Here is a 27710-nt window from a genome sequence, read left to right on the forward strand (position 1 = left end):
CTGATTCAGGAACTGGCTCGCCGGTTCGCGCCAGATTCGAAATAAAATGGGCAGCAAAACACAGCTGATTCCTACGGAAGCGTAGAGCTGCCACCCAGGCAAAAGAAAAATACAAGTGTATCACGTTATAACGTGAAAAGTTTATTGTTCTAACAAGATACTTTTCCTGTTTGTACAATATACTATCATGTTTGTACAATATACTTTTCACGTTTGAACAACATAATATCACGTTATTACAATATACATAATCATCACGTTCGTACAATATAGGATCACGTTCATACAATATATTGTATGAACGTGATCCTATATTGTACGATTCCCCATCACACTGTTGTGTAATTGGATTACGTACGTGCTACATAGTTACTTGAGCATTTCTTCTTCGATGGAACCAGCAAAGAAGAGATTTTTTTTAAATCTCATCTCTTCTAATAAAGTATGCATACAGTAATAAATATCACAAATGATAAGTACCATAATATAAATAAACAACACTACAGATCCTATAATCTGATTTCTATCTTTTAGTTTTTTAAAAAAGTGAAGCGCCACACACTAGTTTGTGTCATTATCCAGATGTACATAAGCATGATTACACAGTTACACAATCATACCAAAACTCTGTCCTGATAGTTTCAACTTTCTCTTTTGTATCAGACATACTGAGACGATATTCGGGATAAATAACCATGAAAACAATTTATTTATTCAGTTTAGAGGTTTACACATCACATCATTATAATCAAAGAGCCTGTTTCACATATATATAATATAGAGGGGGGGTGTTCGCTCAGGGCACCAAACAGGCTAGGACCGCCACTGAAAGAGCAGATAGGTTGGCTAAAGCAGCTGTTAAAAAAGTTGATATAGATGTACAGATACCACTGTCAGAATCTGAAGGGAAAAGTATAGTTTGGACAGAAAGTAAGAACTTCTGGCACATGAGATAATGAAACAAAAGGGAGACATTTATATAGGGTACAAAACACAATAGAAGTTAAGAGGAGTAGTGGATTAAATAGACAGGAGGAGGTTATTATAAGTAGAATACGAACAGGTCATTGCTTTCTAAATGGTACTCTTTTTAGGATAGGGAAACATCCGACAGGGTTGTGTGATTGGTGTAATGCTATGGAGACGGTTGAACATGTGCTTATTAGTTGTAGGAAGTATGTAAGTCACAGGAGGGTGATGAGGGTTGAAATGAGTGGTGGAAGGGAACTTAGTGGTAGTTCCGGAATTAAATATCAAGTTTGGGAAGAGAACATCAAACTTTTTGAGTGTGTATGCAGTAGAGCTGTATGCCATATTGATGGCCTTAGAATGGGTAATAATATGCACTGATTCATTGTCAGCTGAGTTAATTATAGAAAATGGGAATACAAGTAGTAATCAGACCATTCTGTATGAAGTTATGTTTGCTCACCATAGAGTGTGTGAGCAGGGCAAAAGTGTAGTAATAACACACCAACTCATATAGGCATTGTGGGGGATGAAAGAGCAGATAGAATGGCTAAGGAAGCTGTTAAAAGAGTAGACATTGAGGTACAGAAACCATTATCTAAATCTGAGGGAAAGTGTATTGTTTGGAGTGAAAGTAAGAAGTTATGGAAAATGGCATGGGATAAGGAAACTAAAGGGAGACGATTGTATAGGGTACAAAATACAGTAGAAGTTAAAAGAAATACAGGAATGAATAGGCGGGAGGAGATTGTCATGTGTAGAATAAGAACAGGGCATTGTTTCCTGAATGGCACTCTTTTTAGGATGGGGAAGCGTTTAACGGGGCTGTGTAATTGGTGTGGTGTCATGGAAACAATAGAGCATGTATTTCTTATCTGCAGAAGGTATGATAACCACAGGGGAATGATGAGGATAGAATTGGGAATTAGGGGGGAACTCAGGTTTGAAAAGGTGGTTGACTGGCTAGGATGTCATGAACGGAAAGGAGTGGTTCTTCGGTTTCTGAGAAGAATGGGGTTGTTTAAGAGGATTTAAAGAGCTAAGTGCAGTCTAAGTAACACCAGAGGGTGGCAGTAATGCAACCTCGATGGCTGCAAGCTGCCGTTAAACTGGAAGAAGAAGAGGAGTTGGCAACTGCTCGGTTTGGATGTTTGGCGCGAACCTATAAATGGCGAGAAGAAGACGCTAAAGACCGGAGGTTTCTTCTTTTAAAATTAAAATTGTGAGTATTTTGTTGGCAGTTTACTGTCTGGTTTGACTCAAAATGTTCAGATAACAAGCGAAATACAGCAGCCCTTTACAGGCGTACTTACGAGTGTAGCCATTCTCTAACCATCGACTAGCTAGTTAATGCACAACGGCTGGTATGCTTAGGTAGCTCGGTAGCTAGTTGTGACAGTTGTATTATCATAGCCGTCAGTGCTATCGGTGTTTTGTCTTAAGCTCATATGCTTTCATTTGTTAGCTTTTAGTATTAGGTACAGGATCAGTTATATATTTTTGTAATATTGTGGATTCCTAGTCAATTCTGTGTACAAATATTTTGTATTTGTATACAAAATATTTTGTGTACAGAATTTCTTAAGTAATTGTTAAGTCCAAATTGTTTTTATGATGTCGTGGAGGTTTTTGTCATATGAATTTAGAGGTGTTGTGGGGAGCAGGTCAAAGTGACCCTGTTAAGAAGAAGAGTCAGTAGATGCCATACAATACATGTGTAAGAGAGGCAGGTATAACAGTGAAGCTGGAAGGAGCAGAGATGGTGAAGCTAACTGAACGAAGAAGAAATGGCTCTGATGATGTTTTACAGGGAATGTTAAGAAATGCCATGATGAAATACTGAAGCTCTGGGGAAATCATTTCAGGGTTACGATTATGTGCATTTTGATTGTTTGGTTGTCAATAATGAACTGTGTTTTCAGTTTATGTTTATGTGTTATGCAGTGTTTTGAACTGATAATGTAGCTGACCAGAAAAAAATGCACATTAACCCAAGAATATCCTTAGTCTAGAAAAGTCAGAATTATGCTTTGCTGTATATTTTTCTTGCCTCATGTGCCTTCATCTAATCATCTTTGATCTCCATTGTGTTGCTGCATGACTGACTAGCACAGTGTTGTGGGAAACAGGTTAAACATGTTAGACGGTGGACAGTTTGTGGAGGCCCTAGGCCGCCTGGGTTATCCTGGTTCATCATCACTGAAGGCCTCAGAGTTCGACTGGCTCTTTGACTGTGCTCCGGAGAACCTTCACTTCTTGCGGTTTGTCTGTCGGACTCTCAACCAGAGCAACGTCCTCACCCCAGAGGAGGCACGTGCCTTTCAGGAGCTACAAAATTCCGGCAAACCAATTTTAGATGAAACCGCCTTGAGTGAAGTTCTTAAAACCATTGGAAATTCACATGGGAGCAGTGGTAAGATCTTGGGGTCATCCTCTTCATCATCTATGTTTGCGGCAGAGGAGACTTTCCCTATAGAGGACTTGGAGGCAGAGCTCCAGGCCCTGCGTAAAGAGAAAGAATTGAAGCAGCGACGTTATAACAAGCTGCAGGTTGTCGCCACTTCCCGTGCAGATGTTGACCTGCGACTCACTGCAGAGCTGGAGAGCACTTCATGTAAGCTCAACGAGGCCAACTCTTCTATTGGAGCTGAGAATGCTGACACCAACACACTGTTACAAACCCTAACAGATGAGGTCAGCAATCTTGCATCATATTTTCCAGTTCAGCCAGAAGCCAAACCAAAGGGAAAAGACCCTCCTGTTTCCCAGAAGCCCACTTTTCTCCTCTCTCTGCTTCCCTTGGATCCATACCTGCATCAGGAGGAGCTCAACACTAAAGCACTTGCTGCCTTCACACAGAAACATTTTTTCCAGGGCATATCAGCCATTGTTGAGAGTTCCTGTTCTGAGCGTTTCCAGGTCCTTGACCTCAGTTCTTGTGATGATGGAAAAGAGGAGGAGACTGGGCACGAGGGAGAGGAGCGGCTGGTCGATCGCAGGAGGACTGAGATGGCCAGACTTCAGTGGTCTCATATTGTTGCTCAGCACCAACTGATGCAGGCTATGGCTGAGGAGAAGAGCGTCAGGGCTGGACTAGACTGGCTGTCAGACAAGTCTTCTCATACTAAGGTAAAGTAAACATGTTGTGACTGTTTGTCTTATTAATGCTTTGTCTTCCTCTATAAAGTGCTTTCTTACATCTGTCTTTATGCTACCAGAGCATTTCCACCTCCTCCTCATTACATGTGCGTGAGGTTGTGTCCAGAAAGGAGCTGCAGGCTGTGGAAGCGGAGCTTGAAGCTCTGCTTCATGGACCAGTACCTGCTGCCCTGAGGGAGTCAGCCAGACTGCTTAATTTACCAGTAGTGAGGGGAGACCTGGCTTTGCAAGTGGCCAGGCAGGACTACTACACCTCCAGACAGAATCAGGTTAGCAGCATTTCCACTGATTATTACATTACGAGATTTTAATGTGAGATAATTCGTTCTCAGCCTGTCTTTCAGACAGGTAAGAGGTCAGGCCCAGATGTTGAAAAGCAATTATGGTGAAACTGAAAACTCATATAAACCATTAATGATATTCTTGATATCAGATCCTTGAAAACACAACATTTTTAAAAGACCATAGCCTTTAAAAATGCCCTGAACAAAACAGCTGAAACTTTAAGTTCACTTCAAAAAAAAGGCAATGGTTGTAAGCTAGCATATTCGTAAGCATCATGTAAGTGCCATGTATTTGGTCCTTTGTCTGTCAACAGACACCTGTATTGTGGAAATTGTGTAAGATTTAAGAAAGTTGTGGAGCCACCGTTCCTTGTCATTACATGTCCTTTTAGGAATTGGAATCCATCAAACTAAATCAAGTGTAACACTGTCCACCCAGGTACGAGACTACTTGCTCCGTCAGAAAGCCTGTTTTGACTTGCTCCTACTGGCTCAGGAGATGGAGTTAAGAATGTGGAAGACGTGTCAGAAGCACCTGTGTGATGTTAAAGGCAAGCTGAAAAAGGAAGGTGAAGAAGTGTCTCTCCGGATCAAGTCTCTGGCACATCCTGACCTGATAATTAACCCTAAACCCAACCCTATCATCAGCTCTAAAGATGCAGCTTTCAGCAGGTGAGAAGATTTGAACTCTATCTACTATAGGCTTTTGTTTTAGAGCTGGAATTATAGACAGAAAAAGCACGAGCCAAACACATAAATAATCATTTAAGTTCAGCCAGCTGTCGTAGTATGTTAATTTACTTTATTCTAAAATAGTTTTTATTAACAAGTTAGTTTTACCACATGCACATTTGACTAGCTGCCCTTTCAAAAACTGGACAAACATGATTAAATGTACTTGTCGACATCAGTTCAACCTTCGTGTGTGTGTGTGTGTGTGTGTGTGTGTGTGTGTGTGTGTGTGTGTGTGTGTGTGTACAAATGTAGATCTCCAGCCTTACAGTTTTTATTTTCAAACTCTGCTAGAGTAGCTTTGCATTTTCAATGGTTCAAAATATCCTTTTATCTTTCACTGAATCTTGGTGCTGCCCCTCAGTTCATCTACTTTTAGCTCTTCCTTTGAGCCTTTTGATTAGGTCCCCCTCACCAACAGAAGGTTTGAGTATCAAACCTGAAACTCCATATATTTATTTATGTGTGCTTCACCCTAGCAGCTGTTAGGTGGCATTTTTCTTGTTTGCAGACAGTCAGTCAGGAGGACAGACTCACCTCAGCACTCTGCTTTTGGCTTATGACCCTTTGGATCCTTGTATAAATGCAGGCTGTATCACTTTGGAATAACTTTGTGTTATTTTCACCCTTTTTTACCCAGACTCCTTCAGATGCTTGACTATGATTCAGCCCACAGTCGATCAGAGCCTTTTCGAACATATGAAGCGTTGGACCAAGCTGCTAGTAATCTAGCAAACAACCTCCATTTGATCAAAGATGCTCTGGCTGGCGCTGGCCGTGAGCAGTGTTTCACAGCAGCTTGTCTTTATGGCGACTGTGAGTCGCTCCACAGGGCCTTGTACACTGAATTCCAGCAGCTGGTTTTGGGCCCGCAGGTACGTCTAACTGACCAGGAGCTCCTTTGCCCCAGTGCACAGGTGGGTGTGTTTCCTTTCACTTTATAGTTTGAATAGTTAACGAAGGTGACAGAGTTCACTCAGCCCTTCATGTGAGTCAGATGATTTTTAGACCTAATACTTGACACAATTGGTGAATAACCTGGTAGCATGTTGTGTTTTCTGAATTTCTTGTTAAATTTACGTGTTAAATTGTAAAGAAATACAGTGGAACCCCGACTTACGAAATTAATTAGTTCCCGACTCGTAAGTCGAAGCACCCATTGCGCGTTTTGAGTGAGGCGATGCTGAACAATAGGCTATAGGCTAATTGCTAACTAGAACAACAATATGTCGTTCAAGTGGAACAGCGAAGCGCAAGTACGGAAGCCAAGGGGTTGTCACATGCTTCGGAGGGCATTGTGGGCATTGTAGGCTCAGCCAATCAGAGCCAGCGGATTTCGTTACTCGGGTATTTTGCCGTAACACGGGCAGAAATATTGCCGTCCAGTGCCTTCGTAACTTGAATTTTTGTAAATCGGGGTTCCACTCTACATTTGTTTGTTGGGCACAGAAGCACTGTGTAATAAATTGTTCACAAGAGGATCAGCTTTACTGCATGGCATGGGATTTAATATCAATGACTATTAGCTATTCATCTCTACTACATTTCAGCAGTTATAAGTTCAGCCTTCATACAAAGTGGTCTTAAAAAAATCTGTTTTAAAATGTGAATGTGCACTTTTTAATGCTGCCATAGCATTAACGATATAGGCTCTGTGACAGTGATTCTCTTAATATTTTTAATAAACCAACTAATGTAAATTTACATAAATCTTTGCTTATTGTCCCACAACTGTAGTAAGCTGCATAGATGGGTTCATATGGTATTGTGTTTCTGGCCCTGCAGCGAGGCTTATAATGTAATTCAGTATTATTATCATTATTGTTATTATAAAACAAATGATTATTTAATTAATAATACTCCAGCTACAATTACTTATGTATCTGTTATTTGTGTGGTCTGTGCTTATATCTTTGTTTCTCATTCACCCTCCATAATTTTTTATTTAATTTTTTCTCCAGGAGCTCACAGCGAAGCTCATGGAAGCAGAGTCTCAGCTGCAGAGTTTACATCAACTAATGCAAGAAATTCTGGGAGAAATTAAAACCAAGCGTTCTCAGCTGGAGCGTAATGCCCTCCTCAGGCGGGAGAGGGAATTGTACATCTACTTTCACTTGGATGCCCGACTGCTGCAGAAAATAGTTGAAGATCTGGAAAGGAAAATGTCTGCAAAGAGAGGGCAGCAGTAAAACTTCAGAGATTATTTACAGGCGGCTCAGGCACTCTCCGTGCTTGAGCTGAAAAAACAAAAATGATCTTTGCTGATAATCTAGTTTCATCTTTTTGTGTTGGAGATGGAGCTGTTTATATGGGATTCATTTGAATGTGTTTAAGTCATGTAAACATTCATAAGTGAAAAGCATCCATGATTGTGTTGTTCAGTCTTGATGTTCAAAAATTCTTGTTTTTTTTCTTCGTCTCCAGTCATCAGTTAAATAAAGTGAAATACTATATTTCTGAAGTTTTGATTTTTATTATAAATGCCTTGTGATTGCTTCTCATTATTGTCAGTATACTTGGTGAAAGTTCCTGGAAAATGTTTTCTTTTTGTTTGTTTTCTGTTAAAAATTTTTTTTTAAACGCCAGTTTAAAGCTTGCCTGTTTATCACTGAAGAAGCTCTCTTCTTTGTCCTATTCAGGCATTTCATAGCTGAAGAATCAAAGCTCTGTGGGCCCAGTGGGAGAGCTAAGTTGTTCTGTTGGGGATGAGATGGAGTGGTCCAACAACAGATTGTACACAGGACCCCTGTCACGGGCAGCCCAGAAGGTCTTGGCTGCTCTGCGGGCCCAAAGTCTGCGTGGAGCCAGATGCAACCAAAACTACTCCAGCAATCGCAGACAAAGTCAGGCAGGTTAGAAGCACAGACAAGTTGAGCTTGTTGCAGTATGCCAGTGGTTCTCAAACTACAGACAGCATTGGGTCGCATGGATTAAGAGGGGAATAATATGTTCTAAACACACTGCAATAGGATTTATGAGGGGCGATCGTGGCTCAAGAGTTGGGAGTTCGCCTTGTAATCGGAAGGTTGCCGGTTCGAGCCCCCGCTTGGACAGTCTCGGTCGTTGTGTCCTCCGGTGGCGCCAGTGTCCGGCAGCCTCGCCTCTGTCAGTGCGCCCCAGGGTGGCTGTGGCTACGACGTAGCTTGTCATCACCAGTGTGTGAATGGGTGGATGACTGGTTGTGTAAAGCGCTTTGGGGTCCTTAGGGACTAGTAAAGCGCTATACAAATACAGGCCATTTACCATTTATCCGAGGGAGAAAAATCAGCTGAATCTTTTGTGCTGACATTCATTTCAAGTTGGGGTTGCTTTTTATTGCTGCGGAATGACAAAATCTGGAGGTGAAGGCATAGCAGGAAAAGGTTGGGAACCACTTCATTAAAAATAATAAGAGGAGAAAAAATATAGAATTTATGTATGAATTTGAAACACAAGAAAACTCAAAGAGACTGAAGTTTTGTAAAATACAACTTCTAGGAGGGCTGTTGCAAACTATTATTATAGATATCAGTGTTTTATAAGTTGCTGCTAAGTGCAGATGTGAAAAAGAATAAAGTAGGTCCCATCTCATTTAACATTTTACTGCTCAGTTTGCCTTGCATGCAAGTTATATAATGCTGTCTGTATTTAGTTCTGTGTTCTTTTGATGTGCTTGTGGTAGTGGAGATGTATAATTGCAGCCAGAGGGAGTCTTGGGCAGACAGCAGCTGGAGTCAGGAGGAGAGATGCACATATCAGTAAGTCAGATTAATGTTCAGATATCAGCTTTATCAACACCTCAACAAAATATTAAGCTGATCCTAATGATTATTACTCATCGTTATTGTGGAATACTGTGCGAAAGTCATGAGCCGCCCCTTATAAGTGGTCCTGAGCAATAGTTCTCCAAAGTTTTTCTTTGGCTGCTTTTTCACTCATTATCAGGGCAATACTTTTACTTAACTATTTTCAGAGGAATGTCTTTTAACCTCCTAGAACCTGGCGTCCACATATGTGGACATCACATTTTGGGTTATTTAGACCAAAGTACTCAATTTTGCTCTACAAGGGCCTGATATCCACTCACGAGGACATTATACTGCTACTGTTCTATTGAAATTTTAAACGAATATCCTCATATGTGGCTCTCATTTTTCTTAGAAACAAATTAGTAAAAAAAAAAAATCTGATAATTCTTTTATCAGACTGGGTCTCCCGATGAATGAGACTGGGTCTCATTCATCGGGTCCCAATCAGCCCAAATATCAAAGAAATTAAAAATGCATGCTGTGGAAGAGTTCGGGTCTTAGGATGTTAAGGCACTGACTCATTCAAGCAATATACGTCACCAAACGAACAGATGAAGCAGTGTTGTTTCTACACATAACAGACCACTTAGCAACTTAGAAAATCCATTTCCATAGACCTTAATGGATCAATGAATCCAAATGTGAAATTTTTGGTTAAATTCGTCAATATTTGTGGAGAACAACAGGAGATACAGCAGTGATTGTCTACAACCATCTGTAAGACATGATGGAGTAAAACATGATGCAGCCCTTACGGTTTGAGACTGCATTTCGGCAAGTGGTTTCGGCAATCTTATGAAAATTCGTGGAACTATGAACACAGAATAGTACCATCAGATATTGATCCACCATGTAATACCACCTGGGAAGCATCTGATTGCCAGCAGCTTCATTTTTTCAGCACGACAGTGATCTCAAACACATAAACGCTATCAGTCAGGGATTTGCCTCCCCATACACCAAACATTGACATTATTAAAGCAGTGTGGGATCATCTAAAAGCAGCCAAAAAGAGCTTTGAGTGTGCTTCAAGAAGCATGGTGATCTACTCAAGGCTACTGAAAGAAAAGACAAAAGCTTGAGAGTTAAGGATTTGATGATGAATAAAGGTGGTCATACCAAATATTGATTTTCTAAGCTCATTAGAACTATGCTGTTACCTCATATACTGTGTTGCCATGGCTGTTTGCACATAATTCAATAAATCTCTGTATTTATTTCCCATTTCTCTGGCAAAATCTAAAGAAATGATGGGTGATACAAGACTTTGACCCAGTACCCAGTACTCTGTTTAATTCAAGATAAAAGAAATTGGTTTTCCATGTTGTGGTCCAGGCCCCAGGTGTCTTCCCTTTCCACCGCTCACTATAATTCCTCCAGTGAGAGGCAGAGCTCTCAGACCTTGGCCATCTATCAGTACTCACAGACACCAGACAGCTCCCTGTCATCTCAGGCTTCCTGTTCTGCCTCCTCCTACTGGGATTTCTCTCTCCAAATGCAGACTGAAGCCTATTATCAGTACTCACAGACATATTCCCACAGAAAGTGCTCTGAACCCCCTGCTTACAAGTCCAGCCAGTCTCTGTCATTTTCTCAGCATGAGGTTCCTGAGACGCCAGCAACTTTCTGTCATGGAGACAGATATACCCTGTCCTTCCAAATACCAGAGAGGCTCTCTGAACATGAAACTACACCACGGAAAAAGTAAGAGACAAAGCAAATAAACATGCAGTTTTATTGCAGAGACTACTTATGTTTAAAGGAATCCCAAAATATATTAACACTGCTTTAGGAATTGCACTTTGATATATTAAAACTATGCAAATTCGGGTGATATTAAGAGAGACATACGTTTAGCATGTATTGACACTGTTCTGGTGCTGATGCTTGGCAGGATGGATTTTAAAAAATTGTTTGCTTATTTTCTTTTCACTTGTAGCTCAACAAAAGAAATCAGACCACCTTTCATCTTGAATATATTTCCAGACGATGAAGCTCCTGACATCATGCTTCCAACAACAGAACAATCTAATTGTCATAAAGAGGAGCCTGCTGCAGTTTGTCATCCAGTATCGTCGTGCCTTAAAATATATGAAGGGAGAGAAAGCAGGACATCAGGTGCACAGACAGAAAAGGTTGGTAAAGACAGCTGGCATATTGCCACAAAACTACAAGACACCAGAGCTCCAGGAAGTCGATTAAAATGGAAGCAGCCTCTATCTGACCCCACTGAAGCAGCCAGTGGTGGAGCAGGAGACAGAGTTGTGCTATACCAGCAGTTAGAATCTGAAACAATCAACACTGGAAGGGCACATCTACTCCCTAGTGTCTTTATTACAAGACAGGAGAACTGTTGTGATGCACATTTGCCCAAGTTGATGAGAAATATAGTTGGGAAGGAAGATGAGGTGCTGATAGCAGATACAGAACATATCACTGAGCTGGGAACCAGACAGATTTCAAACATATGCCGTGAAATTCAAAACGCAGTAAATGAAGCTGCAAGGAAAGAGAGAGAAAATCGAGATGTGAGTGCACTTCATGCAAAAGGATCTGCCTATGAAATGGAGCGAGTTGTGCCTGTGAGAACCATTGAAGACACCACAGTTAAAAGCCATTTGAACTCATTAGACATCGGAGATGATTTTGTTGACAGTGGCACTAAAAGAGAAACACGTGGGGAGAATGAAGAAAATGGTTTAGAATATATAGTCAGTGCCTCTGAAGTCAATACTGAACACTCCCTTGATACTGAGAATAAAGCAACAACAGTTGAACATGAAAATCCACAAAAGATCTCCATATCTTTAGGAAGTGGACTCCAGGATGTGAGCCACTGCTACACTGAAAAGCCTCAGAACAAGGGTCAGATTGGGACCAACACAGCAGAGAACGACCACACTCAGGAGCAGCCTGAGGCCAGGAGCGTCAGCCTCCAGGACAACAGTGCTGAAAACATAGAAAAGACAGAGGTGATGGAGGCCAAAATGGAAGCTACATTTCAGAATAAAACAATGGCAAACGCTAATCATCAGATGGCGCAGGGACAGTGTGAGACACATGATGGAAAACTTGCAGAGTTTCTCGGAATGGACACTGAAGAGGGAAAAGGGGGAGAAGACAGAGAGGCAGAGGAAGTGGCAGCTGTGGACAGTGATGTTGACAATAAATCTGCAGGTAAGTGTGTTGCTAGTGATGTTTCTGTAATATGATTATCCTGACATTGAATGGGGTTTACTTATATTGGGTTTACCACCGATTTTTACCTTCATAATGGCTAATTTGAATAGGTTAATTCAAGGTTTACGATTGTTATGCTCAAAAGAGTGGCAATCACAAGATTAGTCCAGTCAGGAACAGTAAGGCAAGGCAAGGCAAGGCAAGTTTATTTGTATAGCACAATTCAACAACAAGGTGATTCAAAGTGCTTTACAGAGACATTAGAAACAAGAACAAATAAAAAGCATGATTTAAAATTGATTAAAACAAGCAAATAAACTAACTAACTAATTAACAAACAAACAAATAAACAAAACAGTATATAAAATCAAAACAGATAAAATCAGAACAGTAGATAAAATCAGTAGTTAAATGTAAGTTTTGAAATTTAAGCTTAAAGTGTGGATTTGGTGCTTTATTCAAATGCAGCTGAGAACAGGTGAGTCTTCAACCTGGATTTAAATAAACTGAGTGTTTCAGCTGATCTGAGGCTTTCTGGGAGTTTGTTCCAGATATAAGGAGCATAAAAGCTGAATGCAGCTTCTCCGTGTCTGGTTCTGACTCTGGGAACTGATAAAAGACCGGATCCAGATGACCTGAGGGATCTGGAAGGTTCATACTGGGTCAGGAGGTCATTGATGTATTTTGGTCCTAAACCATTCAGAGCTTTATAGGCCAGCATCAGAACTTTAAAGTCTATCCTCTGACGGACAGGCAGCCAGTGTAAGGACCTCAGAGCTGGACTGATGTGGTCCACTTTTTTGGTCTTAGTGAGGACTCGAGCAGCAGAGTTCTGAATGAGCTGTAGTTGTCTGACTGATTTTTTAGGTAGACCTGTAAAGATGCTGTTACAGTAATCAAGCCTACTAAAGATGAATGCATGGACTAGTTTTTCCAGGTCCTGTTGAGACATCAGATCTTTTATCCTTGATATATTCTTGAGGTGATAGTAAGCTGACTTTGTTATTGTCTTAATGTGTTTTTCTAAGTTAGTCAAAAGAAGAGAGATATTTCCATTTGGGTTAATATTTGTTGTACTAAATGGAGGCAGGAGGAGCAGCAACGTAAACAGAGCACAGGAGCTGGTGTGGAGATGGCTTGTAAAGTGACTTGTAGATACACAGTAACTATACAGACTAAAGCAGCTTAAATAGCATGTCCTATTTGTTACAATCGGAAGTATAACAGAGGATTAGGTGATGTCTCAGGTGGAGTTTTGGCTAGCCTGAAATAAAACTATGCTTGATTTTTATAATCACTATCAGTGACACTGTCATATCTGTTGAATATGTTTGTTTCCCCTAAAACTCACCCCAGAGAGTGTGCGTTTAGATTTTGAAGGGCCCTGAAGAGACTATAAAGTATACGTTTGTATAACATCACACAAACAATATTTGACATGTAATTAAAACGAAAGAAGTTCATTTCTCAGTTCTATAGAGTGTCTGCCGTATGATTTAACCTGGAAAAAATGAGATTAAAATAAAACTTGGGCTGTTATAGCTATGGTTGGATTAGAAAAAGCAACTCTAGGGGGTGCTAAAGCTCGTAAAGTTGTGTCAGACATCAGTTCCAGTGGCTCTCAGCCATTTTTCTTTCTTTGATTTGGCACTGATGACATGGCAGGGCTGAAGAGACTCAGCACTGATGGGAGACTTTGTGCCTGCTCACATTACAGCTGCATGAAGGTGCTTGAGTCTCAGCTGCAGAGACAATGCCGAGTCAAGACCCATTGTACACACACACACACACACACACACACACACACACACACACACACACACACACACACACACACACAGGCACAAACACTCTCGAACAAATTGGAAGTTGTGTCGTAGCAAAACGTCAGCTTGATCTTAGCTAAGATTTATAGTGTTGCCTGACCTTGTCCTATCACACACTGCTGAGGTGCCACACACACTGTGTAAGCATCCATACATGCTGCCTCAAACATGCTTACATAACAGAACTGGTTTATTGATTGAGGACTGACTTGAAAAGTGATGAACAGATGAAAAATGCTCTAACATCCTCTCCTAGGGAACTCAGAGGGAGAAAGGGCTGCTATGCCAACATTGTCCCAGGAGTGTGGGGCTAATTGGTCGTGGATTAGAGCTGCCCGTCTCAGTAGCAGCCAGCAGCAGCATGACAATGCAAAAGTAAGTTTCATAAGAGAAATGTTGCAAAATTCCAAAAACTGCTTTACATTGCAACCCTAAGTAATGCTCATAGGGCATAAATGCTGAGCTTAATTTATGCCTACTTAGCTCACATAATCAGTAAGATGGGAAGAGGACATGAAGTGTTTTGCCCATAACAAATCCGCTTTGACACTTCAGTTGGGTAGAAAGTGTACTTGCTAAGCTTTGTTGTCACTTGCAGTCTTTTACTTGTCCTTTTTCTTATACGTTTAACTGATGTGTCTTTATTTCCCCGTTTCTTCCGCTTATCTCTGCCTCTGCTTTTTTCACTGAAAAACTAAAAAGTCCTAAAATTTAAATACGTGCTTTCAGGTTAGACCAAGGCTGCTGTGTCTCTCATTTACATAGATATAAATGTAGCTAGTGTGAAATAAGAGTTTTGTCAGCAGCACTGCAGCACACAACAAGTAATGGGTCTCCACTGAGTCATAAAGACCCGACAGAGTCGTAGTCCATGATACATATTAGCTGAAAAAGGAGAGCAAACTGCAGAGAGAAAGTGCTATAAAGGGAGTAAGGGAGGTGGTTGGATGGATGCATGGAATGTGGAAGAGCTAATGAGAAGGATGCAGCAGGAGAAGGAGAGAAAAAGAGGGCAGGACTTTACTGTATTGCTACAATCAGCAGCAGACACAGCAGTCCATTCTCCCTCTCTCTTTTCACTCTCTCCATATGCATCAGTACTGGGCTATGGGCCACGGTCTGCCTGGGTTTTCTATCTATATCCTGTAGCACAGCACCCATGAGGGGGGTTCATGACTTTGTCAGCAGGAAAACGGGTTGTGTTTACAGGGAAATGAATGAAGTCTCTCCTCAGGGAGCTGAATCACAGGAATTCCTACCTCCCGGGTCGACAGCCAACAACCTGCAGAATTATGCACATAAATACAGTCACATATCATCTCTGAAAATCCTCAGAAATACCCATCTCTCTATCGCTTGTCAAGACTTCAAAGAACATTTGCACACCTGGTGCTTTTGGATAAAAAGAAAGGAGTTAAAGATATGAATAATATACATTTTTTAAAGATGCCATTAAAGTTACAGGGAGGGGAGATTGTACTTGTGGTAGATGGGACTTGGGGATCATAACAGTTTTGATGTTATGATCATTTGTACTGATATATTGAGTTCAGCGTATTCACATTGTATTTTTTTGCATTGAACTTTATAGATGTAGTTTTCAGGAATAGTTCTCGAGGCTTCTTGAAGGACATTCAAACCTCAGCATCTTTGGATGTTCTGGATGTTGGATGTTCTCAAGATGATCCCACACTGCTTCAGTAACGTTGAGGTCCAGGCTCTGGGGCAGGGCTCTAGATTAACTTTTTGACATGGGCGCACCGGTACGCCTAACTTTAAAAATTTAGGCGTACCGGCACAAAAGTTAGGCGCACTCAAATTTTTCAACCGCATCGCTTAACACCGCAGTTTTACATGTGCACTTTCTTTGGGGGGGGGAAGTCCATACAGACAATATTAATTTCTAAATTATTAACTAACAAACTTGTGCTTAAAGTGCTTTGTCAATATTGTAGAAAATGTTAAACTTAATCATCATCTTGGCCTCCTCTGACGACCTGTTTGCTGCTGTCTGCTGCTGAAAGGCCGTGGGGAGAGGGGACACTTGGGCAGTGCATTTATTGCAGCATATAATGTGTTTTCTGGATACACTGTGCTTTTTCAGCATTCAAATATTGATGGCACCGTGTCAGAGCACTGGCTATGAATTTCAGACAGATCAGGCCTTAACTTAACAAAAAAGTTATCAATAGTTCTTTTCATCTTTTCTTATTACCCACAGCTACATCCACTTCTCTCAGGCCTAGGCTGCTCACTAGGGCTGAGTATCATCACTGATTTCTATAATCCATTCAATTCCGGTTCTCAAAGTCCTGATTTGATTCAATTTAGCCTCAGACAGTCAGAAATATTATAATTCTGATCATTTATCAGTACTGATACACATGAGACTTCATCAGAATTGTGAAAATCACAGCAGATGCCTTTGTGTGAAAGTAACTGAGAATAAAACACAGGAAAACATGAAGGAGATTTTCCTGGTCTGGCTTTTTATAGCAGATAACCTTAAAAATATTCTGCAATTTTGCATAATTTTAAGAAATTTACATTTCTTCAGTATTGAACAGCAGAAATTAGGCTTTCTTGTCCGAGGTCATTTAAGTGAAAAAAGAAAAAGCGCTGTAAACAACGCTAGACTGGTGGGTAATAAGCGAATGAATAATGCAGAAAACAGATTTGAGACGGGAAACTGTTCCTGGAGTACAGAGAGAGAGAGAGAGCTGTGCAGGAAGTGTGATTTTTATCGTGGTGGAAGCAAAACAGCAAACGTCAGAGGGAATTCATGACGACATTGATCAAATGTGAAGCGCAGTTTGCTGCTTCTTTTGCTGCAGGCTCGGTGAATTTTGGTTGGAGAGAGGCAAAACCTGCAGCTCAGAATCAGCGCAAAAAGACGTAAACACAGCGCGGACCCGAAGAATCGCTAAGCTCCGACAGCGTGTCCGTGTTCGGGCCGTCGGGTGAGAAAGACGAGAAAGACGAAGCTGATTCTGATGTGTCAGGTCCGCTCCGTGTTTAGGTCTTTGTGTGGAATCCGTTAATGAATTGATATCGCTTTATTCAAGCTACTCACCTCTCTCTTCCACCTGCACTTTCAACTGGACCACGGCCAATCAGAGAAGTCCCGCCCCTGACTATCTCTGATTGGTTTAGTCCACGATAGGGGCATAATGTGTGTCTGTTGTTGACCACACGGAGAGTTGCAGAGATTTTTTTTTTCGTTACCGGAACAGTTGGTCGCACCTGTGCGACCAAATATTTATTTTTAGTCGCACCACTGAAAAATTTGGTCGCATTTGCGACCAAATTGGTCGCACTCTAGAGCCCTGCTCTGGGGAAGCCAATGACTGAGCGTGTTCCGTAAATGTCAAAGTTGGGTTTGTCACTCCATAAGACCTTAGATTTTCACTATTTTCAGTCCAGTTCTTGTATACTTTGACAGACCACAAACTCTTCTCCCTGTTTTTGTTCTTTAAGAACAGCTTTTTGGCAGTTGCTCTTCCACTGAGGCCATTTCTGATGCGGCTTCAGTGACCAGTAGATGGATCAGCTGAAGGATCTCTCAGCTTCTGTGGCAGGTCTTTGCATGTCAGTATATGCCAAGTTTCCCAGCTTTTTATTATCTTGTTGGTGAAAAAAATACTATTTTTAAAAGCATTTTTCATCAGTTCCAGTGAAAAAATTGAACAAATACCTCTTTGTGACAGGCTGCAAATATCAAAAAGAGCCTAAAGATGCAGTTTCATTCTAATTTGTCCATCATGTGTAGACAAAGCTGACTCTTTATGCTTAAATTAATGATACTTGGCTTAATACACAAATAAAGAAACTTGGTCAGTTACAAGGACTAGGCTGAAAATATGTGAAAAAGCAGCCAAAGAAAAACTTTGGGAGACCTTCAGAAAGCCTGGAGAACTATTGCTCAAGACCTCTTTAAAAAGTTACAAGAAAGTCTGGCTCCTTGGAAGGAAAATATAAAGAAATGAAGAGTGACACAAGTTTTGCACGGCACTATTTAAATATAGACGATAAATACTGTATATTTATTATATGTATGCTGCATGCAATTCAGCTCTGGTACATTAAACCCTTTTTAATGTAACTATTTATAGTCAAACAATCATCGTCATTCAGCCAAAGAAGCAAAGTAGAGCTGCTATTATTGTGTGTCTGTGTGTGTGTCTGCTTTTTTGACCCTGTCCCAGCTTCAGGCAGGTTTGTCAGACAGTATCGCGGCTGTGTTTCTGTCTGGGACACAGTGCTCAGGGCTGACTTTCACATCCTTCTTTCTTTGGCTTCTCTCCTCTTACCTGTTTACTTTTCAGGCCTTCTTTTTTATGCTCTCTCTCACAAACTGTGTGATCCTGCTACGTCAAAGCGCGAATGGGAATAATTAAATTACGTTTCTATTCTAAGTGCTAAAACAAATCATGTCCAACTAGAAGTTTTTATTTCATTCACTTCAGTCCTCTAAGTAGTGAAGTATTGATGTTCTGTGTAACAAAACCTGCAGGGACAGCGGGAGTCTATTTCAAGTGCCTGCTTCTTTTTTTCTGTGTCCTTTGTCGCTCTCTGCACATTATTCACCTTTTTTGTTGCTTAGACCACTAATGGAAGCACCAGAGGGAGTAGCTCGAGCTTGGTACTGGCCCCAACAATCACTGTTGCGCCTGGACAAATCCTCTTCTCAGTGCAGGAATTGACTTCAACTGTTGTAGCACCGAAGAAAGAAAATCGAAAACTAAAAAATTCTCCAAGTCATCCTTGCATGAAACTTTCCTTCCCCCTAAAGAGGAAACGTGAAGCATGTCAGCACGAAAACACTGACCCTCCTGCCAAAATCAGCCTAAGCAGACGCCCTCCAAAATGGGAGCCTCCTCCACAAGAGAAACCAAGGGAAGGAAGAGTTAGGGAGTCAAAGAGTGCCAGAGAACCACAGGGGAAAGCAAGTCCTTCACATGAAACAAGAGCAGCGTCTGGGGCGTGTACACATCTAGATGCCTCAAACCCAACTCAGCAAAACAGGCAGAATAAAATGGAAAAACTATCAAGGGAATTACCAGGGAAGGCTTCCATTCACCCCCCACTTTCCAAACCATGCAAACCCAAGCAAGCTGCATGTGAAACCAACCCCACCACAAGTGGGCCCAAAGGTTTCCAAAAACTAGTTAGGAACAGTGAGCCGCCGACCCAATCCAAAGCTGGCTGTCTGGCTGCAAGCTTGACATGTGACCCTAGAGTAAAGTACTCTGGAAAACTTAAACCAGATGAGAAGGTGCAGATGCTTGAGATCGCTGGGCAGGCTAAGGTGTTGGTGCTAACAATGGTGTACCAAGATGGAAGCACTCAGTTAGACGCAGAACAGGTAAGGACGCAAAATGTTTATGATCTACGCAGTCATTAGTATGAAATAACATAAATACGTTAAGATAAATTAGGATTTGTGAACTTGAGACACATTATTTCATTGCGGGTAACTTTTATTATCTTATAGATCAGGTCCTTAATGCTGATTGGCTAAAGTCTTCAAGCTCACTTCTGCATTCTCATGCACCAAACCTCAGATTGCTGAAGGTTGCATTAATTAAGAAAACCAAAACTGCATCAGTCAGCTAACGTTTACATCTTTAGCGGCTCAGAAAACTGGCTGAAGCTTGCCCTGTGCCTTTCATCACTGTGTAAACTGTATACTCTTGTTGTTTGCTTCATCATTAACTTGCAGCCCCTGTGCTCTTGTAATTCTGCTTTTTGTTCCCTGATATAGAAGCTCACTCCACCAGCGTGTGGCCTCCTCATACTAATGAAGAACGAACTGGACTGCAGCACGCCGGAGGGTGCGCTCGGCCCAAACGACACTCTGGTCTACTTAAAACTAGAACACACACCTGCATGGGCCCAACAACAAGTCCATCAGAGCCAGCAGCTCTTTACTAGGTCTGTGCTTCTATATATGTGTGTCTAATCGAGATCCACATTTGCAAGTGTTTGATACTAAAGCAGGAGTACTTAAAGGTGTGTGTGTCCCACAGAGATATGCTGCTACAGGTGCTATCGAGATGTCAACTGGTGGTGTGCTATAAATCCAAGGATTTGCTACGTACAGTTCTGCAGTTTTACAGACGAGACCTCAGCTGGAAACAAGGCATGACACAAAAATAAAAACAGTTTCCCTAAAGACCTTCACGCATGTACACCTGCTTCTAGCTGTTTATGCACAACACTGCTTTGCAAATTCATTGTCAACATCCACATTTATCAAAGACTTAAGTAATGCCCCTATCTGTTTCTTTATTCCACGTAGTCTAGTGTCAGTAAACCATCCAAGCCACAAACAGCTGGTAGAAAATTAGAGCTTTATTCAACAAACATAGTAAAAACACATTATGGAAGCAAGGCAGCGTGGCGCTGTTGGAAAATGTTTCCATTAAAGAGCAGGAGTCATGAAAAACATACACTGGACACTTAGATGCTTGCACACGACTCCTACAGCAAACATATTTGGTCATATACAATGTGAACACATCCCATATTTTATTGGTGTGACTTTATACAGTATTCATATGCCAGTCCCTGATCAGTGTGGAGGAAACCAAATGCTGCTCATTATCATGATGAGCTTTTCTCCCTATGCAGTGGCAGGCTGTCATATCCAGGACCCACAGGTGTCAGGGTGGCTGCTGGATCCCACAGACCCGTCCTCCTGCTATCAGGAGCTTCTCCATAAATACTGCAAAAGACCCCACACATTACCCGCCCTGGGTGCCCAGAAAGTAAGCTTAAGTCTAAATTGGCATTTGTTACACTTGACTGCTAAGTAATGTTTCTATAGGACAAATTCTTAGAGCTGGAAGTCTTGTAAGCAGCGTTTTTGGGACTACAGCATCTAATTATTGAAAAATTTAAGGTCCACTGGGGTGCTGCAAACCTGCTTGGATCTGGACTGAAGAAAATCCACACGCCCTATATTTATGAAGAAAGTTTGAATAGTAGAAAATAAAAACAAGGACTTTAAAACAGATCTGTGTACAACTTTTATGAAACATGAAATGAGAAACATGAACAAGCTAAAATGAGCCTGAGAGAAACTCCTTTGGACATATTCAACAAAAGCAGTTTTCTGGTAAGCTCTCTGCTCAGTGAAGAAGATATGAAGGGGGATGAGTTATATTATAGGGCTGTTTTACTGGATGGGGTGCATTAACTCATTAAAGGTGTTATATAGTGATGCTATTGCAATCCTGGCTCCTTTTACAGTATAATAACCCACCACGTACATCTTAAACTGTAACATCAGTTTGTTCTGAGGCTGCTCGCTGTGTGTGCTGATCAATCTGAAGAGAAGAATCTGACTGTAGTACAGCACCTGTGTGTGTGTGTAACATAGAATAGGTCAATTCAGGACTCTGTGCGGACGTCCACGTGTCTGTCAGTTTTTTGTAACTCCATCTCGCAAGCAGACAAATCATGTTGAAAAGGGACATTAAGAATGAGTACGACGAGGGCACCTGCAAACAATTATAATCCTGTTCCTATCAAACTGAACAAAACTGCAGACTTCTGGCTATGGATTGTGGAAGGCTGATTAAGAGCCACAAAAGTGTGCGATTGCAGTGATTGCCTCAAGACGTTTGTGCCACGAAATGTCAGGTCTCGATATTTTTGCCCATTTCATTTTCACGTGAAAATTAAAAGGTCTGTTTTGTTAAATGTCGAATAGAAAAGAAGGTGATGCTAGTTATACTTTGACACCAAAGGATTTCAGCAGACAGTTGATGTTTTCATGTTTTTGGTGTTGTTTTTTTAACTGAAAAGATACTAATTTTAACTATAGAAGAAACCATGACTCACGAAGTACTTCTACACAACAAACCTGAATCATGTTCCTCCTCCCTTTTCTTTTTTCTCTCTTTGTTTGTGTCTCTCTCAGGTTTCTCAGATTATCTCAGGTCTCTGTTGGCTCTACAGGCTTAATATGAAGCTATGCTCTGAGCTACATGTAGGTAAATGCTCACATACAAACATGCACACACACACACACACACACCAACAGATTACCTAACTGATAATTTGTGTGTCCAGAGCCAAGGGCTGTGGCAGCTCTACTCAGATATGGAGCTGAACATGATCCCTGTTCTGGCAGGTGAGCACTGCTTTACTTTTTTCCCTCCAGACACTCAGAATTGTTTTAAAATACAATGAAATCTTCTCACAGATTCTTCACCCCACACCCTGTGAGATTTATTGTGAAAAATATCCCTGAATAAACAGAGTAAAAGCATGTAATACTGGATGACAATTAATTTTTTTATTGGGCTCTTCCAGTTTTCTATATCCACAATAAAAATCTGTCAGCTGTTGAAAGATTTGCTGTTAATGAATCAATAAATTCTTTTTCTTGTTTCAGCCATGGAGAGCCACCGCATCCATGTTGATAAGGAGGCACTAAAGAGAACTTCAGACTTGCTGGGGGTAAGATGGCAAAAAAACTCTGTGGTAAACTGAATGGTTTGACTGGTAGATCTTAAACTTTCACAGTCAGAGTTATTAATAAATAAGAAAAAGATTTCTAGAAGAAAAATAACTACTGCCAGGAGTTATTGGCCTTTGCAGTAAATGTTAATCCCCAACCAGAATACACTGATGAATCAAGATCAGTGCAAATATTTGTAAAAAGTGTGTGTTTGCATGCTGTGTTTTAAACCATTCAACCATTATTTCTGTGAGTTTGTGAAATAAGTTACAGACTAATGCAAAACTGGACATCCAACAAAACCCATTGGGCCAATGCATTAGTTAACATTCATGATATATACTGTAGATATTCTGGTTTCTTTCTTATGTTTAAAGGCTGTTGTGTGATCATACCAAATACGATACTGTATGAAAGGCTTGAAAGTCACCCCTTATATCTTTATGTTTTGCTTCCAAGGAGCCAGCCTGTCCGCTCATTTTTAAAGTGCTGTTGAGCAATAATACTGCAGGCTTTCTGAAGGTCTTTCAATTTTTTTAAAGTAGCTTTTTCACTCATTTTCAGTCAGTTTTGTTTTCTTTAACCTGTTAAATCGTTCAAGCACAAAAGGACACCTAACTCAAGGGATGAACTAGTGTTGTGCCCATACAGAAAAGATAATTTAGCAAAGACCCAGTTTTAAATGTTTTCTTTAGGCATTTTGCTGATCTTCAAAGAGCTATTAGCTGAAAATTTGGAATATCTCAGCATGGTGTGCAGCGCCTCAAAAGATGTGTCAGGCCTAAAATGCTATCTACTTCAGACGAACAGTATGTGAAAGTTATGTTGTTAAGAAATAGGAAAAATCCAACAAAAACCTGACATAGGAACCTCGGGTCCTTCAGTTGATCCATCTACTGGAAGGGAACTCATAAGAAAAGGCTGAGGTATGTCAAATTACACAAGAGCTGAAAATCAATGGTAATCTAAATTGTCATTTTTTGGTTCATTTTATCCTCCATATTTATGAAAGAAGTCAGGAGTGAGGTACAAAAGTGAGCGTCTACAGACATCAGTGTGAACATTAAATAAATCTCTGCAACTTTTTCCTATTTTCCTAACAAAATATAAATAAATAAGTTCAAGACTTTCACACAGTATTTTAATACAGGCCAAGCTTAGTGTCTGGTTGACTGGGTCAGCTTGGATTTGTCCTGAGTCACTCTGAGTTGATTGTATTTTAGTCTGGCTGCTAAAGCATAGAGCTGTTGATTGATGCTGTATCAGCAGCGATGACAGTAGCAGGATATGAGAAACAGGACAGACCTCAGGGAAAAAAAAGAAAAAACAAACAAAAAACATAAGACAAACAGAAAAATGGTATCTCATTTCCTTCTTCTGAGCAGATTTCATGAAGTGTGGGGTGGATGTCCTCTGGGGGCCTGTCCTGTTTACACAAAGAGTAAAAAACAGTTCTGGAGATGAAATTTGAGAACTGTCACGGATGCACAAAGATGTAGATGCAGATGGCATGGACAAACACACGCACAAAGAATACACAACATAGTCAGTTTAGTTTCAACTCACAAGTCTTGCAAACAGCAGCAGGGTTGTTGTTGTGGAGGCAGTCTTGATAGCTCTCTGTGTTACTATAAATAGGACGGATAGTCTGTCTCTTTCCTTTAAGAGGCTGTGCTGCAGGAAGAACGCCTCTGCAGAGACACGCACACACACGCGCTGAGGCACTCAAGTTTTTGAGGCTGTGGCAGAGTTGTGTGTAAATACATTTGTGTGCCTTTTTGTGAAATGTCTGCGTGTGCTGTCATGTGTGTCCAGACTCTGTTGTGCTGGATGTTGTTTTTATCTGAGCTGTCAAGTTCACCTGTTGAAAGACCAACCAGAAAATCCCTCCTGTCTATCAGGCTTCATCTTTCAAAACATACTCACCTGCTCTTTTGTCTCAAATTGTGTTTGAGAACAGCTCAAGAGATCGCAGTGAAAAAACTGTATACACTGTCCACGGTCCTGAAGTTGTAACCATTTAAATTTAAGTGTAATAAAACTTCAATCCAAGGCCGGAGTATTATCAGGATGCTCTCCTTACAAATACTGACAGTACCAAGATCCAGTTTTTGCCGTTGCAGCGTGTTTGTAAATCTGACCTTAAGACAGCTATGCATGAACAAATGTCTGCAAACCTCAATGAACTGAAGCAACACTGTAAAGAAGAGTGGGACAAAATTCCTCCACGATGATGTGACAAAACTGATGAAGCAATACAGAAAGTGATTACTGTAAGTTATTGCTGTTAAAGGTGGTTCTACAAACTACTGAATCATGGCATTCATTTAGTTTTTCACAGGACTGTGTGAAGGTCAGCAGTTCTTTTGTGCCTGACATTGTCCTTTATTTTCAGAAGGGCCTCGTCTGACGGCACATTCCTCTCAGCAAAGGGACTGATTTGTCTCCAGATTGATATAAAACGAAAGTATGCCATTTCACAGTTAGGTTTAATATCCATTTTCCCAATATTTTCTTTTTAACAATTCTTTTTATATAAAACAACAAAAAAATTTTCTTTTTTAACACAATTGTAGCATTTCTTTAAAAAAAAATCTCCCAAAAAACCAAAATCAAAATTAATCTGTGCGCTGATTATTGTTCTTCTCCACTCTACATATGTTTAAAAAGTCCCTTAAGCTTTCTTCCACCTTGATTTAGATGCCATCTATTTCTTCATTTCCATCAAAAAAGTCCACGTCTTGATCCACATGGTGTGAAGTGCAATAAAATATTGCCCTACAGAGCCCTGTGCCTTCTGTATGTGTGCCTTTGTGTGTCAAGCAAAGTACTAAGGGGCTCCCATCCAATATTGATGAGGCAGTCTGGTGCCTGCTCTGGGCAAGAGAAAAGTGCATATTTTGGACTTTAGGTACATGTCTGACAGCTCACCCCAATTTTTCTCCTTTCATTTTCTTTCTGTCCCTTCGTGTTAGTCTCTCGCCACACTGCTGTCCTTGATTTTGTGCCACAGTTGTTCCACTTCCCCCTACCTTTTTGTCAAGTCATGTCTCTGAACTCTCCTTCTTGTTCCAAATGCAATTTTGTGTTAAACATGTTCTCACCAGTTCATGAATAACCAGTGTTACTTCTCACATTTTCCCCCATGTACCCACACCAGTGTTTACTTCCCAGTTCAACTTTCTTTCAACTCTTCCAATTACCCATTTTTTTGTCCCATATTCCCAAATCCGTCACTCTGCTGCTCTTTCAGACTGTTGTCTCTCATTTCATCAACACATTTACCCCGATACACTCCGCCTCGTTTCCTCTCGTCTCCGTTTCTCTAACCTCATTCCCTGGTTTGTCTGTCAAGTGCTTTGTTCAGACTTGCAGTGAGCTGTGATGAGGGTGTCGTCCCCTTCATTAAAAAAACAGCTCAAAATCTTCACATTTAGCTTAAATATTGTATAAGAATGAATTTCACGCCTTTATGTCCTCATTTAAAACTTTCACGTTTATTTTTTATCACAATCGCGTTCTTCTCGGGATTCATCCTCTTTGCATCTTCAAGTTATTTAATAGTGCTTCTATCTTTCAGTCCTCTCTTCTGTCTCTCCATTTTTTCTATGCCAAGTCACTTGTTTGCCCCATTTCTGTAGCGTAGTTTCTGTTTTTCCCCCTCCTCTCTTTTTTGTGCCATTTGTTTTCCATCATTTCCTCTTTCTATGTTTCTTATGTTGCCCTGGCTTTCCTGCGGCAAGGGTTTTTTCTAAAACAGGGGTGGGGAAATCCAGGCCTCAAGGGCCAGGGTCCTGCAGGTTTTAGGCATCACATGTGTTTCCCATGGGACGGAAAGGTGTAGGAAGAAGGTCACCTAGTAAGATACAGAGTGTAATAAATGACTTCCTGTTTCACATATACAGTCATGTCAAAAAGAAACTAAGTAACCCTCTAAGATTTAGTCATTTGTAAAACCATCTTTAGCAGCAATAACTTGAAGTAACCACTCATTATGTCAGCACGGGGCCATCACAGCACTTTGATTCTTTTCTTTTTCAGCCATTCTGTTGTAGTTTTGCTGCTGTGCTTGAGATCATTCTCCTGTTATCTGTCACACATATAGCCTCACGTTTGACTCTAGAATATTTGGTATACAGAGGAGTTCATGGTGAACTCAGTGACTGCCCCTCCACCACCGTGCATGACAGTTGGTTTTCACCAAGCGTGGTGTTCAAACATCTCCGCTTTGTTTTTGTCTATCCAAAGTATGTTGTTCTAGAGGTCTGTGAACTTTGCTGACCTGATCCGTGCTGCCACGTTCTGCTGTGATTTTGTCTGTCTTTCCAACTCTGTCAGACTAAACTGAAGCAACTGGAGCAGGAAGCACACCGAGCAGCTGGACAAATATTTCTGTTGACCAGCAACACTCAGCTACGAACAGTACGTACCTTCATGTGTACATCTGGATACTGTGTGCAGTATATGGCTTTTCTGTGTCTGTGTGTGTGTATACCGTGCATATGCAAACGTTTGTATTCTTCTACGCTTTGCGTCTGCTTCATGTTTTGTGGATGTTGTGGATTTACAATGTTTGTAGATTCTGTTTGAGAAGCTGCGTCTTCATGAGCGCTGCGAAAACAAGAAGCTTCCCAAGACCATCGGCAAACAGCAGCAGTCAACATCCGAAGCTGCAGTATGACACACACGTGTATAGACACAGACAGATATTTCAGTTTGACCCTCAGTTCTCTGTGAATCCAAAAATGTCTTTAGATTAGAGACAAAGATTTATTTTTTTCATGTTTAGATGTTTCCCCTCAAACTTCAGTGCACAGTCACTGTTCTTAGTCACGTCTCTATCTCTGTACAAATATACATGAGCTGCTGCTTGGACAGATTTTATGTCCACCTTTGTACTAGCAGTCAATCACAGCTGACGACCGAATCGCGGAATAGTTTCATTGGCTAAAGCGTCGTAAGCAGCGAGCCTCCTGATTATTAGCCCGACTTTTGTTGCATGTCAGTCTTTGGTTCATTTTACCCACATTTTCTGCCTATTTGAGCTTTTGCTATCTTTTAAATAGTTTTATATGTAACAGCCCTCTTATAAAATTCATCTGTTCCCAGCTTTTAGGGCTTTAATACGTGTACCTCCTTCTTGTATGACTTTAGAATTAAAAAGAAGGTGATATATACATTATGTCATTAAAAGCTCCTTAGTTATATATAGTAGCCCTAATCTGGCCTCCTGGTGGTAGTGTGCTAACTTAATGGTGAAAATGATGTAACCCTCCCAGGAGAGAAAGTCTAATGGATTGAA

At 40.8% G+C, this 27710-nt stretch overlaps 2 protein-coding genes across 2 annotated transcripts in view; both read left to right on the forward strand.

Annotated features, from left to right (window-relative positions):
- The first annotated feature begins 2092 nt into the window (after positions 1-2092).
- Positions 2093-27710, forward strand: part of poln (polymerase (DNA directed) nu) — an 86617-nt gene continuing 60999 nt past the window's right edge. Inside the window, exons 1-15 of the mRNA XM_080895627.1 lie at positions 2093-2191; positions 7784-7996; positions 8806-8881; positions 10268-10636; positions 10872-12109; positions 14195-14313; positions 18542-19303; positions 19703-19872; positions 19968-20080; positions 20572-20708; positions 21866-21934; positions 22018-22078; positions 22343-22407; positions 26747-26830; positions 26988-27083. Of these exons, the coding sequence (XP_080751753.1) occupies positions 7855-7996; positions 8806-8881; positions 10268-10636; positions 10872-12109; positions 14195-14313; positions 18542-19303; positions 19703-19872; positions 19968-20080; positions 20572-20708; positions 21866-21934; positions 22018-22078; positions 22343-22407; positions 26747-26830; positions 26988-27083 (3501 nt within the window). The 5' untranslated portion in view covers positions 2093-2191; positions 7784-7854. The remainder of the gene's footprint in view (positions 2192-7783; positions 7997-8805; positions 8882-10267; positions 10637-10871; positions 12110-14194; positions 14314-18541; positions 19304-19702; positions 19873-19967; positions 20081-20571; positions 20709-21865; positions 21935-22017; positions 22079-22342; positions 22408-26746; positions 26831-26987; positions 27084-27710) is intronic.
- Positions 2198-7597, forward strand: haus3 (HAUS augmin-like complex, subunit 3). The gene is made up of 5 exons (XM_080895744.1): positions 2198-4098; positions 4188-4397; positions 4852-5084; positions 5785-6061; positions 7106-7597. Exons 1-5 carry the CDS (start codon positions 3106-3108, stop codon positions 7331-7333), a joined length of 1941 nt encoding a protein of 646 aa, XP_080751870.1. The 5' UTR covers positions 2198-3105; the 3' UTR covers positions 7334-7597.

The sequence above is a fragment of the Rhamphochromis sp. 'chilingali' genome (assembly GCF_963969265.1).
Source record: "Rhamphochromis sp. 'chilingali' genome assembly, chromosome: 1".
Classification (NCBI taxonomy): Eukaryota; Metazoa; Chordata; class Actinopteri; order Cichliformes; family Cichlidae; genus Rhamphochromis; species Rhamphochromis sp. 'chilingali'.

What these genes read in the sequence shown, in the direction of transcription:
- haus3 (XM_080895744.1), top strand. Translation starts at nt 3,106, where the DNA reads ATGTTAGACGGTGGACAGTTTGTGGAGGCCCTAGGCCGCCTGGGTTAT. An exon ending in ACAAGTCTTCTCATACTAAG is followed by an intron (nt 4,099 to 4,187) that starts GTAAAGTAAACA and finishes TTATGCTACCAG; the next exon opens with AGCATTTCCACCTCCTCCTC. An exon ending in TCCTTTGCCCCAGTGCACAG is followed by an intron (nt 6,062 to 7,105) that starts GTGGGTGTGTTT and finishes TTTTTTCTCCAG; the next exon opens with GAGCTCACAGCGAAGCTCAT.